General features: G+C 39.2%; 2 protein-coding genes across 2 annotated transcripts; one reads left to right on the forward strand and one right to left on the reverse strand.

The window, feature by feature from the left end:
• Positions 1-420: 420 nt before the first annotated feature.
• LOC119554808 (serine/arginine repetitive matrix protein 1) lies at positions 421-8,815 on the reverse strand. Its single transcript, XM_037865859.1, has 6 exons — positions 8,437-8,815; positions 4,653-5,201; positions 4,171-4,360; positions 3,342-3,704; positions 2,426-2,629; positions 421-2,228 (listed from the first exon to the last, which is right to left on the reverse strand). Exons 2-6 carry the CDS (start codon positions 5,146-5,148, stop codon positions 1,541-1,543), a joined length of 1,941 nt encoding a protein of 646 aa, XP_037721787.1. The 5' UTR covers positions 5,149-5,201; positions 8,437-8,815; the 3' UTR covers positions 421-1,540.
• Positions 5,861-6,997, forward strand: LOC119554810. The gene is made up of 2 exons (XM_037865860.1): positions 5,861-5,966; positions 6,028-6,997. The coding sequence occupies exon 2, from the start codon at positions 6,038-6,040 to the stop codon at positions 6,980-6,982; it is 945 nt and encodes a 314-aa protein (XP_037721788.1). The 5' UTR covers positions 5,861-5,966; positions 6,028-6,037; the 3' UTR covers positions 6,983-6,997.
• Positions 8,816-14,396: the final 5,581 nt, after the last annotated feature.

Raw genomic sequence — 14,396 nt, forward strand, 5'->3', positions numbered from 1 at the left:
GTCGGCATAACAAATTTGTATTCAAACTTCCGGTTTATTATAAGCTCTTGTCATAAAATGTTCAAATCAGCCTTAAACTTTGTGTACGGAATCATAGTGCTGTATATGTTTTTCTTGATTAAACCTTCGGAGAACCTAAATTTACTTATTTATCAGCAACAAATTGAAGAGAAACTAGCCATCGTACAGGAAACTCTGACGTCGATGGAATCTTAGAGAGAAACTTGGGCAAAGATAGTACCTCCGAAATTCGAACGGATCGGTTCTAGATACTTCTACAAATTAATTTTAAGAAATATTATTATAAATACAAGTTACATTTAAGAACAACTAAAATTAAAAGTTGTCAAGATTTTTCCTTGTACCCATTTAAAATTAAAACCAATATTTTCCCCCAGTGAGCAGAACAACAAAAACCTCTAATTTTAGACACACATTGTTTGGTTTTATTTATGCAATATTAATCATGCAATGAACAATTTTCCAAAATTCGCTGCTCCCCAACAGGGCTTCCCTTTCGGCCTGCCATTATAACTATCTCCATCATTTTGAATTTTCGGGCTTATTGAGGGATTATCAACACTTATGGAACGAGAAACGCTGTAATTGCTTGGCTTACAAATAAACACTCAGATATATAATCGTATAGGTACTTGTAATGTGGGGTTAACACTGAGAGCGTAAAACTAATTATGTGTATCGAACATAATCCGTGTTCCGATTGCTTTTCATTGACATGTTTTCCATTCGCTGTTGACCAATTTCGTAAAACAATTTGCCTAATCAGTCTTTACTATAAGCTGATTGTACTTTTTACAGGGTGTTGGCCTCGCCCTCGTATTAGATCGTTGTGACTACACATCCCAGTAGAGATTGGCATTAACACAGTAACCGATAAATAGTATTGATAACAACGGTACGTCCATAAGAACCTTTCGGCCTTAGGTGTAGGCCCAGTAATAACGTGATATAACTCGATTTCTAACAATAGGAAGACTAGTGCCGACAGCTGCGATCAAAATAATATTATTGGTTTTAAAGTAATCAATAAAGTAAAGGTAAAGTAGTCCATTTAATTGTATAAAAAATAAGGATTGAAGAATTTATAAATTAAATCAGTAATAACGGTTTAACAAACTAAAACCAGTTGGGAATTATAGAGCGCAAAATGTATTTTTAACGATTTATAGGTATGTCCAAAGGTATTCTTTTATAATTTTTGTTGCATACTTTTAGACACCTAGATAAACCCCATATTGTTTCGATCGCAACTGCAGGCTTTTGTTAATAACATCAGTTAATCCAGTTAATAGACATCGTTGAAGATTCGTTAGTTGATTGCTTATGCCCGAGGCAACACAGAGATAATTGCTGGTATTATACATATATATATAACACTTATCTAGGTACGATCTAGGGGTTATAAAAATAAACGACACGCACACGCACAAAAATACATATACAAACATCAATCGAGTTGCTAAAGTAATTGTCGATGGCTGCTGTTTAAACGCTATAAAGTGGGTTGCTCCATTCGATCCTAGGGATCATGAACCTGTATAGTATCCTCTGAAGGTGGGTTAACCAGAGGAGGAGGAGGAGGGGGAGGAGGAGGGGGCGGTGGAGGAGCAGGCGGGGTACTGGGATGCAGCTCATCCGCATCCATTTCGATCTCGATGGAGTTCTCGCGCTCCGTAATCTCTGGCATTTTCAGGGAGAAGCTGCTCAGCTTCCGCTCCGCCGATCCCAGCGAGCTCTGGGAGTCGGCCTTCAGCAAGGTGGTTCTCCTCTCGTTGATGACCCTCAAGGAATCGTACATCTGCTCATCCGCACTGCCACCTCCCCCATTTCCAGCCAAGCCCCGCTCCATGGATCGTATGTAGAAGACCGAATCATCCCGCTCGTTCGGCACTCCCTTCTTGGGTCTGTAGAACTGGCGGGAACTGTTGCTCCTGTACAGCGGATTGGCCACCACCACTGGCCGCGGCTCCTCCTCCTGTTCGCTGCGGGCGAGGGGCAGGAAGCCAGGACGCGCCTTCTTCGGCGGCAAGCTGCTCGTGTGGTGCTGCAGCTCGGTGATCTCCTCGTAGGACGTCTTGGGCTGCGAGTTGGCCTCCTGCTCCTCCGACTGGTCCAGACTCTCCTCGGGCACAGCCGGCTCCATGCTAGACTGTCCCGACAGCTGACGCACCGGCGGCGGTGGCTCCGAGCAAACGGATAACTGGCTTCTGCAAAGGAAATCAATTTGATCAGATATGATCCATTGGAATAAAGAGTTATAAAGGTATATGTTTCTTTGTTTGGATAAGCTATATAAACTGTGTCTTAATCCAATGAAAAATTCCATTTATTTATCTTTAAGGTGGGGCAAAACCGACCTTCGACTAACTTGGAGAGGCAACAAAGCTATCCGACTTTTTCTTACCTAAATTCCTTCTCCACGGAGGGCGTGGCCGATGGTCCGGAGCTGTAGCGCTTGGGCGATCTCAGAATCGACTTGGGCATCACCTCGGGACTATGGAGATCCACTTGAACACGCCGAGATTCAATACTGGAAGTTCGACTGGCGATGGATGCACAGCGAGCCGTCCAGCGGCCGCTATACGACGAGTCCGACATTGTGGAGTTCCTGTAATATACACGAAATATACATAAAACTGTCGTTGAAGATCATATAATCAAGGCAGATGCAAACTAGTAATACTGGAGCTTGCAATCATTCCACCATTAAGTACTCATTTCGTCTTAAGTCACTACCATCAGCATTAATATATGTTGCATGTACTAAATACTTTCCATACTTGGAACATAAGAACGGGTGTTTTAGCTTCTTCTGCATATATAAAAACCCTCGTTCAAATTTAAAAAATCAGGGTGGATCTCAAACAAGTAAAGATGAATTATACAGAATATTTAAGGAATAAATAAATTTTATAGTCAAGTATGATCTTAAACTAGTAATGCTTTAGCATCCAAATTTTTACAGAGTATTCTAGCTACAGGGCAGACATGTGCTATCAGCTTCAAGTAAGTGTTGTGGGAGAATTATTCAAGTTCTTGAATTGAGAACATTCGTTCTTAAAAACCGTCTGAATACATTTTGGTATCAATGTTCTTAATATTAGAACGAATTTTTTGATAAGTATACACTACTGACTGTACTAATAGTTTATTTGTTGAGATATGCAATGTAATTACCGCCAAATCAACTTGAATCGAGAAAAATATAAATATTTACAACTTCAAAAATGTTGTTCTTCTTTTAAGAACATTTTCAACTCAAGTGAGAACGTCAGAGTTTTCCCTGTGTAGGTAAGTTGCATAACTTGAACGTAACGTACCGCCTGTGTCCCAGTGGACTGCGACTGTGATCGCGTGCCTCCTCCTGCTCGATGGGTCTCTGCCGGGCGAGGACGTGCCTCTTGGCGGTGTCGGAGCGCTTGTTCCGCTCGCTGCGCTTCTCGGCACTGGAGGAGATGCCCAGACCGGGCGGAGGATTGCTGCCGCTGTCGAAGGAGGAGGCCTGCCAGTAGACCCGACTCGCAGCCGGTGGCTGGAGCAGGGAGCACTCCCTGGTGGCCCGCTGGATCAGGCTGGAGGAGTTGCTAATGATGCGGGCCGACGAGGAGGAGCCCGCTCCTCCACCCCCTACCCCGGGATTCGAGCCCGGCCCCTGTCGCACCTGACGCACCCGCCGCACACTGCTGCTCGAGGATTTGTGGTGGTGGTGCGAGTGGCGGTGGTGGTGACGACGATGTCGGCGGTGCGAGCAATACAGTTCCCATTCCAGCGGCGACAGGCGGTTCAGTGAGAGCAAATTGTAGTAATTAGTGGTGGCTGTGGTGGTTGGATTTTGGTGGTCTGTGGTGTTGGTGGTGCAGGTGGAGGTAGTATTGGCATGAGCATGAGGTCCGGACAAATCCGGAGCGGAGCCAGCCCCCGAAAGGCGGCGCCACTGGGGACGAAAGCGATTGGATGCACTGATTTGGCGGAGTTGGCGAAAGCGGGATGCGGATGCGGATTTCAGATGTCGGAAAGCGAAAAGCGGGCGGTAAGAGCGAGAAACAGCCAATTGGATAAGTGGATTTTGATATATACAAGAATATATTTTTCTGATTATGTTCCCAATGAGGCGAGATCTACCCAGGGGGCACAGCCCACAGCCCTTACCTGAGTGACCTGGAGAACTTGACCAGTTCGGCGGTGAGTGCCTCGCGATCGAAGGGCTGCTGCGGATGTGAGTGCGGATGCGGATGTGTGGCCGAGATGCAGGCGGTCTGCGGCTGCTGGTGAGGATCGCCTGGCGAGGAGCGGAACACCCCGAAGTGCTGGTCCCAACGGCTCGACTGGTACTGGGCACCTAGAGTTCAGAGAGATCTCGATTATTTCTAGCTTACGTAATTATTTTTTCTTTTTATTAGAAATTTATTAATTAAAAAAACAAATACAATTTATGTTTTACTACAACGGTTGGGAAATTATTTTTAAAATGTTGACTCAAAAGTATGCTACAATAAATGTTTCTTGTGTAAGTCTTTCCGAAATACGACCATCTTTGTTTTATTGCATACTTTTAGGCACCCTTTTTGTGGCCCACGTGAAAATATCAAGCTGATCCGTTCTTTTTGAGTAAATGTATGTAAAGTACTCACCCATCCCTCGTCGTTGAGAGGCGGAGCTCCCCTGATTGCTACGCGAGGGATTCTTGTTGCTGCCCCCTCCTCCAGCTCTCAATCGGGCTGGAACCACCTTGGCGGCAGAGTCGCGGGCCTCGAAGGTCATCACGCAGGAGGCCACCACTATGAATCCACCGAATCCCATGACAATGGGGCCCACGTAGGCGAAGTTGTTCAGATGGAAGCCCTTCAGGTCGTTCTTCACCCGCACCGTGACATTCCCCCGCAGCTCCGATCCCATCGAGAGGTGATCCGCGTAGTAGCCCAAGGTGGCCATTCCGGCACCAAGGAGCATCAAGGTGAGGCCGAGGATCAGCGCTCGGCAGGCGTGCCACAGGCACTTCGAGGACATCTTGCCCCGCACCACCTGCACGTTCCACGTGGCCCCGGATGCAGGATGAGCCCGTCGCAGGTTCCCCAGCGAGTGCTTCCTTTTGGTGGTGCCACCGCCACCGGAGCGACGGGATGGCATTGCGGCAGATCCTCAATTCCTTTGTCCCCAAGCGGATCTCATTAATGTGGATTCTACAAGAGAGATGAGGAGGTTTTCATAATTAATATTACGTTTTACATTATCTTAAAACCTCATACACAGAGAGAAGTATCCAAAAACATTGTTCTTGAATTGAGAACATTCGTTCTTAAAAACCGTGTAAGTACATTTTGGTATCAATGTTCTCAATATTAGAACGATATGGTGAGCAGAGAAAAGTTAAATATAGCTTATTTATCAACTTTTTGATAAGTAATCACTAATAGCTGGACTAGTAGGCTTTTTTTTAGATATAAACAGTAAGTTCCGCCAATTCAACTTGATTCAAGCCAAATCAACATATTATCAACTTCAAAAATGTTGTTCTATTTTTAAGAACATTTTCAACTCAGATGAGAACGTCAGAATTTTCTCTGTGTAGATATACGTTGGGGTAAGAAATCCATAGTGGCACAAAACAAATAATTTCTCGATAGGTATTTACAAATCAACGTAATTCAATACACAACAAAGTGAAAATGTGGATTGTGGTGGATTGCAAGAAGAAAACGCTCTTAAAAGCAAGAAGAGTTTCGTCTCGGAAAGAGAAAGCGCTTACTTTTGCAAACGAGATTTCAGAAACTATTTCTCTTGAAGTCGAGAGCTTTGAGAACGGTATCTTCCCAGTGCACATATTACAGTGCAAGTGTAACGGTTATCAATCATTACTGATAAAACTTATCTATATAAAAGTACCCACATCCTCAATGCATTATATTTAATTTAGTGCCTTGGGAGAAGCGAAGTAGAATTGATTGGTGAGTAAACCGTCTCTAATATTATGAGCAAAATAATGGGTTTCCTAATTTAATTTCATAGTTAATACGAAATGAATGTCCAAGAAGCTTACTTTGATCAACAAGTGTTGATTGAAAACCTTAAAAAACTATTAGTGGAGTTCTTTATTCGGAAAAACCCGCACTTGAGATTAAATGATGCCTATACTTTAATTGCCGAAATAAGCAAAAATGGAATCAAATTTGATATACACGAATCAATTCCGAGTGCCAATGATGTTACAAGATTGAACGAAGAGGTGGCTGATTTAAAATGTCAAGTTGCAATAATTGGCGCAGAATTGAATGACAAAAAGAAGTGCATTGTGGAAATGGGGTCGAAATTGAGGGCCAAGGAAAGTGAGATTCAAAAGTCCGAATCAAAACTTAAGGAGAAAACCAATGAAATTACAAGATTGCAGGAAGAGTTGGCTATCTTAAGAAGTGAAGTTGCCATAAATGGCGCAGAACTAAAAGACAAAAAAAAATGCACTGAAGAAATGGGGTCTAAGTTGAGGGCCAAAGAAAGTGAGATATCAACTTTAAACCAAACAATTGCTGTACTGAAGTCTGCTGCCTTTGCGAGTTCCAAACAATTAGAAGAACATAATAAGTACAAAGCCGACATGGAGGCTAAAGTGGGAGTTCACAAACTCGAGATATCAACTCTAATTAAAAAAGTTTCGAAACTGGAGACTGCTGCCCTTGAAAGCTCACAAATATTGGATCACAATAACAAGTTTATAACCAACATGATCTATGAAAATTCAGTATTAAAGGAGAAACTGCAGTCTGCAGCTTTTGAAATCCACAATCATATTAATGAAAAGAGGCGATGCAAGCTCGAAATAATCAGTCTAGAGGAAAAAATTGCTAAGCTGGAAGAAAGTTTTAAAAGTGCAACGGAATGTCTACCCGATCAACTTAAATTTTTGGTAGGCTCTTTATACGAAAAGAAAAAAAAATGTTTTAATAAAGTATGCTCAATGCTGGAGTAAAAAATGTTAAATATATGTAGCCTTTGAGATTCTTTCATTTTTGTTGTATAGGTAATATTATCTATTTGTAAATAAAACATTTGTTTAAAGAGTGTTATAACAATGTTCATACTTTACTTTTTAATTATATGGGAAGTTTTTGATTCTATGTCTGTAGTATAATAACTAGATTGTGATACTCTTTCCCGGAAAAATAAATCTAGATGGTAACTTTTTACGTGGCAACGGAAAACAGGAGACACCCGCACCACCCCACCTGTTGTCCGAGGAAGGTCACCGTGCGTTCTCTACGCGGTGCTCACGGCTGTTTGCTGGAGAGGAGGTGGACTCCCGGGGAGGAGGAGTCCCGAGGAGGAGGACCTGGACCGCCGGTGCAGCCTGCGAGTGCCGAACAATTAAAATCCAAGGCACAATGCCAGCAAAGCGACGAGAATAGCTGAAGCGGCTGACAACCGCGTGACGGGGCTTAAAGAATGGCCAGCAGAATGGCCGACACTCCTTCAAAAGGGCCCAGAGTCGTCGGCCAAAGCCGCAATTAAAGCCAAACAAAACGCACGAAAGTCTGATAACAAGGCTCTCTGTCCCCAGTACTCTTCTTCGTCGAGTGCGGCACTTGACACGCTTCCTCGAGAATCTGCAGCTTCTTAAATTTAGATATACATATATACATACCTATGTTGTGCATTCATCAGCTGGCACTTGAGCTAATTGCAGGGAATACACAGGTACTATGTCTGAGAAATGTAACGCCTAATAAAAATCTTTATATCTTGTATTTATCACTATGTTTTTGGAATTGGACTAAAGAAAACTATTCTCTTCTGTGCATATTCGTTCAATTTAAAGATAATATTTTTAAACATTTTTCTCAAAACTTAGGAATGTTTAACTTTTACCAAACCGCTTTTTTTTGCGAAATTCAAGGATAAACATTCTTTTTAAAAATAAAGCATGCATGCAAACATGCCACATTTTTGCATATCATGTATATTTCATTTTTTCAAGCATTTATTTGGCTGTAAATTTCACGCGTCTGTGTTTGCTTTATGTCGCCTGAGTTGTTTAATGTAAACTTATATGGGCTGGGTAACATTTAATGGGAATTATTTGGTTGTTTAACCGTTTTATTTACTGTGGGATTAAAGTTTTTTCTTATTTGTTGAAATCACTTATACGTCAATGTGTCTAAAAGTATGCAATGAAAAATAAACGTCTTTTTAGAGAACTAATCTGGATAAAAATTATATTGTGGCATACTTTTAGACACTTCTTTAGGTGATTTAAGAACCAAAAGCATAGCCATCGTTTAATTAAAATCAGGCTGATAGGGCCGAAGTACCAGTATACTAGCCACCGAATCAAACGTAAAGTATCTTTGAAATCGAGCCATTTCTGGGGAAAATGCCAACAGGCTTTGTTTGCTTAGGGATTGTAGGACGGCTTTGGTGGCTTACTTGTTGGTTCGTTCTTGGAATTCCTTGGCTGCTCCTGTTGATGTTAGTGCTGGTCCTGCTGCTGCGAGAGCCTTTTGTGTGACCTAAAAGCAGATTTGCCTTCGCTCCGTCTGTATGTATACTTGTGGCTGGAGCATATATTTTCGCGATTCGGAGTGTGAAAAGCCCACATGTCATCGTTTCCGCTGACTCCTGAGCTCTGTGGCCAGCATTATAGCTCCTGGCGCACCAGTCAGTGGGTTCCTGGTGATTGCTAATTGGGAGTGTGATTAATTTTCACAGGTGAAAGCACAGGTTCCCGCAGGCTGTGGCTGTCCTTTTCCCGACCTGACCACTCGATTAATTGCCAGCTGTGCGAGACGTCTGCAACCGAGCAGCTTCCACGCGCGTCTGATAAGACGAGGTCCCTCTGAAGACCCAAATCCGAGATACCACGGACCCCACAACAGAGGCCAATCATCCCTCGCGTTATCCGCTGTAACTACAACGACTCTGCTGCAAATTGGTCTAACGAAAGAGTGGAAATCCACTCTTAACCCTGTGTTAAACTGTGTTTACTTAACAAAACAAGTAAGGGAGGTTTTACTGTGCTCTAAATAAGTGGCGCCCTCTGACGTACTTTTTCGACTATGGGAAATCCAATGTTTTAAATATATCACTTTTATAGCATGTGTCTTATACTAAAACTGCTTCGTTTAAAATTGTTTGGGTTTGCTTTAAAAAAATATAATTATTAAAACTAGTTTACTAACAAAAAAACAATTAAAAGCAGAATGAACGTTCTGAAATTTTCTTATATGGCAGAACAATAATTCAAGATTGTAATAGCTTTTTATAGAAACACTCGAACTGCTTTTATACCTTTAAAGAAAACATGACATTTCTTTGTGGAAAGAGTCTTGTACCAGAACTGCTTCTTATACAATTACCAAAATATTGTACCATATTTTATGGAAGGGTCTTATGCCAGAACTACTTCTTATACATTTAACAAAATTTTTTTTATGGAAGAGTCTTGTAGCAGAACTGCTTTTTATACAATTTACAAAGTAACAAAAAAAGTTAAACAATTAGTATAGACACAAACCATATTTTAAAATTTCTCATAAATTAAAAGTCTCCAAGAAAAAGTGAAAAAACTATGTGAGGAACTTATCATTTTTCCAAAGTAAAGTGAGGAACTTATCATTTTTCCAAAGTAAAGTGAGAAGTAAATACTCAAGTAAATAAAGTAAATTACAATTACTAAAAAAAATATTATTTTACTTGTAAATTTGTACGGTTTTGACATGTAAGATGTTTTTGTCGATTTTTTCCGACTTTTAAAAATTATTTAATTAATTATTTATTATAAATTAGAATATATTACAAATAGTTATTTTTATAAATTAACTGTGCATTAAAGTTAAATGCAAAATGGAATAAAATTCAATTTTAAATTCAAAAATGAAATTTTGTAAATTCTCTTGTATTGTTTTTATCAAAAAATATAACTAAAAAACGTTTTCATTTCCAAATTTTAAATGTTACCAGCTCAGGAAAAATATGACTCATGTTCATGAAGAGGAAGAACACATGGCGCCTTGATTCAAAAATATTGCATTTTTGAGCTTGATAAAAGTGTAGGAACAGAGACGAACGAGAATGATAATATAAAAACAAGGAAGAACGCTATAGTCGAGTACCTCGACTATCAGATACCCGTTACTCAGCTAAAGGGACCAAAGGGAAATGGAGATATGCAAGCAGCAAAGCGAGATTGAAATGGGCCACCTATCGGCGGTAGACAGATTTAAGCGTTATGGGCGTTAGAGTGGGCGTGGAAAATTTTTTTTTTGGTCAATCGATAGGTATTGACGAGACCGATACAGTTCAGTTAAAATTTTGTATCTAGCATGAAAATTGTGGGCGCCACAGGCTTGGGCGGTTTGTGGGCGTTAGAGTGGGCGTGGCATATTCGCATAACAAACTTGCGCTGCGTACAAGGCTACGGAATCTAAATCTGAAATCCCAATACTCTATCTTTGATAGTTTCCGAGATATCCGCGTTCATATTTACGATTTTTTGACGTTTGTGGGCGTTAAAGTGGGCGTGGCAAACTTTTTTTTGGGTCAATCGATAGGTAATGATGAGAACAATTCATTTCAGTTTAAATTTTTACTCTAGCATCAAAACTGTTGAAGCCACAGTTTTGGGCGGTTTGTGGGCGTTAGAGTGGGCGTGTTTGGTTAGATCGATAGGTATTGATGAGAACAATACATTTCTGTTAAAATTTTGATTGTAGCATTACAACTGTAGGAGCCACAGTTTTGGGCGGTTTGCGGGCGTAAGAGTGGGCGTGGCATCCTGCTGAAACAAACAAACTTCCGCTGCGCAGGAATCTCAGGAATCTGCATGCCTACTCCCAGTATTGTAGCTCTTATAGTTTCCAATATCTCAGCGTTCATACGAACAGACGGACACACGGACATGGGTATATCGACTAGCCTAGTGATCCTGGGGTTACATACTTTCCGACGAATCTAGTATACCCTTTTACTCTACTAGTAACGGGTATAATTATATTTTGATGTTTACGAGTATTTTTACATCAAGAAGCTAAGTAATTTATTCTATGTTCTGCAATTAAAATAAAGAATTAATAAATTTATATTTTCTTCAAGAAAAATTCAACAAATTTATCACCTTGTAGAAAATATTTTTAACTAATAAATGTAATTTACTAAACAAAAACAAGTTTTCTAGACCTATACAATTTAAACGCCATTCACTTAAAATAACTAAAAATCAGGGCGATTTATTGAGTGACGTGTTGAATTCCAATGAAACCCACATCAAATTCCCTAAAGAGTTTTTCTCCTAATAAAATATCGATTTTGGTCGGGCTCGAACTACTTTTCTTATCGCTAGCTTTTTATTCTGATGATGGCGAGCCGAAGGCATGGGTCGAATTCAGTGTTAAATGTGTATTGAGTTCAGTAAAACCCAGCTGCGAACAACAATAACTGACTTTTTAAACTGATGTGGATTTTAAAAAAATTCGGCGTCTCGGGAAAGTTTTTTATAGTCGTTGGTCAGTCGAGTTTGATTCTTTGTTAAGAAGACACATTTTCAGAATGCCTGTGCACACTTATGGTATAATTATTGTTTAAATTATTCTAAGTATTGTGACTGCTCCGATATTGTGAATAAATCTCATAGTACGATTTAAAGTGGAGTACGCGAGAGAAAAATTATTGGAAACAGCAAAATAAATTGCCCAACCTTGTTAACTCTGTTTCAGTTTTTTCAGTCGTCATGATTTCCATGATCTGCGCCATCCTTACCATCGCCGTTTATCTTTACGTTAAGATTCTCCGAAATACACTTGGCAAATGCATAATAAGCTGCCTATTCAGCATGGTCGTGTTGCATCTTTTTTGTATACTAAGATACTTTAAGTTAGTGAAATTTACGATCTACTGGGGTATGCTATTTGATGAATATTTGGTCTGATTTCTAAATTGTTGTTAAATTTTTAATATTTACAGAGGCCACTGGGGCATTCTTCATAATCGCTTACTATACATGGCCTTGTGTAATTAGCTATCATTGTTGGCGAACCTTCAAGCCCGTTAAGCGCGAAGAACACCGATATCAATTTCTGGTCTACAGTGCTTTTGTGTGGATTCCGGATGCTGGTTTTTTAGCATTGATTATTATTTTAGATAAATTCATGTTGGAGTTTGAACATGGTAATTTTACAGAATGTTTAGAAAGTGCTACAGTAACTTGTACCAGAAGTTGAGAGCAACAACAAATGGGGAAAATGTACGTATTTACATTTTTATACCCTTGCAGAGGGTATATTGATTTCAGTCAGAAGTTTGCAACGCAGTGAAGGAGACGTTTCCGACCCCATAAAGTATATATATTCTTGATCAGCATGACTAGACGAGTCGATCTAGGCCTGTCCATCTGTCCGTCCGTTTCTACGCAAACTAGTCTCTCAGTTTTAAAGTTATCGGGCTGAAACTTTCAGAAAAGTCTTATATATATAACCAGCCGGATTGGACAACTATATCTTATAGCTCCCATAGGAATAATCGGAAAAATTTTTTTTTAAATTATATCATTGGTGTTTTTTAGCATATAACCTCCTAAACTTGGAAATAACATTTTTTAATTAGTTTTGAATTTTTAACTAAATTTTATCGAAATCGGACGACTATATCATATAGCTGCCGTAGGAACGATCGGAAAATTGGTGAAAAAATAATATGAAACAAATTATAGCTTCGGTGTTTTTCAACATATAATCTCCAACGCTTGGAAATTACATTTTTTAATTAGTTCTGAATTTCGAATTTAATTTTATCAAAATCGGACGACTATATCATATAGCTGCCATAGGAACGATCGGAAAATTGGTAGGAAAATAATATGAAACAAACTATAGCTTCGGTGTTTTTTGACATATTATCTTATACTATTGGGAATACAATTTTTTGTGTTTTTAAATTTAATAATTATAGCTGCAAGGGTATACAAGCTTGGCTTGCCGAAGTTAACTTCCTTTCTTGTTAAATTTAATAATTATAGCTGCAAGGGTATACAAGCTTCGGCTTGCCGAAGTTTACTTCCTTTCTTGTTACTCTTAGAAGTTAGTCTATGCTCCATTCTAGTCCTGATTATGATAAAATTGCTTAAAAATATTTACTCTTTGAGATTGACTGTATTAATAAACCAAGTTAGGGGTTGAAATCCTTATATTACGGTTGCAGTTCCTAAGTATATTCAATTTTATCATGTTTACCCTGACTGCCATAAACATTTGGAAAGTGAAGAGAGAAATGAAGAGGTTTGAGCGACAGAAAGAGACCACAACAACCTGCTTTAATTTCGATACTCAAACGTAAGACCAAACGTATACCCGGTACTTAAATATATAACGTTCCATCTTGTTTCTTTGGTTCCATTTTCAAACATAGTTATGCAATATATTTGAGAATTTTTGTCATCATGGGCGTAACTTGGATTTTTGGTGCCATTAATTTGTATTGTAATATGAACGAAAGTGTTTTCATCACTAACCTCGGAGTCCATCTTTGTTTTGGTATTATCTATTTTGTTTTGCTTGTTCTTAAGCGCAGCACCCTAAAGCTTTTCATGGACAGGTAAGAACTATGGGTTCGAAACAGACATTTCAATAAAAATTTCCCTTTTATACAGCATTCGTGAAAGAAGAAATGAGAAGCAAGTCCGTGCTCAGAGGAGAAAAGACCTGGCCGAAATACCTATCCAGAGAAAAAAACATAGTAAATGCTAGTGAAGTCCAACTCGCATAACTCAAGACTTAACCCGTCAAGTAATAAATTTAAGTTTGAGAAAACATATTATTTTCTTCTTTTCAAAAACAAAAGTCTTTAAATCCCTTCAGAAGTAGTTTTAAATATAGTATATAATCTTCAGAATCTTTGTGTTGATATTTGTATAGCTAATAATAATTAAATGTGAATTTACCATACAGCTTTTAGCGCTAATAGTTTTATACATTCATCTTAATGTTATACATTATCTTATATATTCAAATATGTATTTGTTAAAACCACTTACGATTAAGAACAAATAGAATATCTTTTCTTTCAGTGTTTCTCAAAATTGCATTTCAACATGAAAATAGTGTGTTATTTATGTAAAGTTACGAAACAATTTCTTGTTGTTCCGGGCTTGGATTTATATCAACTTTAACGTAAGGCCACCGACAGAAAAAAACGAAGCTAGAGAAACGGTAGACATGAAAATGGTCACGTTCTTTGCGTAAAAATTGTCACTTGTCCTTTTGCGTGTGTTGTTGTGTGCGGTAAACACTTTATATACGCAAGTAGTTGAAGAGTCGAGAGGAAAACTCGCATGACGACCATAATCCCGAAAACTGCACAAAAGTTATCGAACATCATGCAAATCGCATAGGAAATAA

This window comes from Drosophila subpulchrella, chromosome 3L (assembly GCF_014743375.2).
Source record: "Drosophila subpulchrella strain 33 F10 #4 breed RU33 chromosome 3L, RU_Dsub_v1.1 Primary Assembly, whole genome shotgun sequence".
NCBI lineage: Eukaryota > Metazoa > Arthropoda > Insecta > Diptera > Drosophilidae > Drosophila > Drosophila subpulchrella.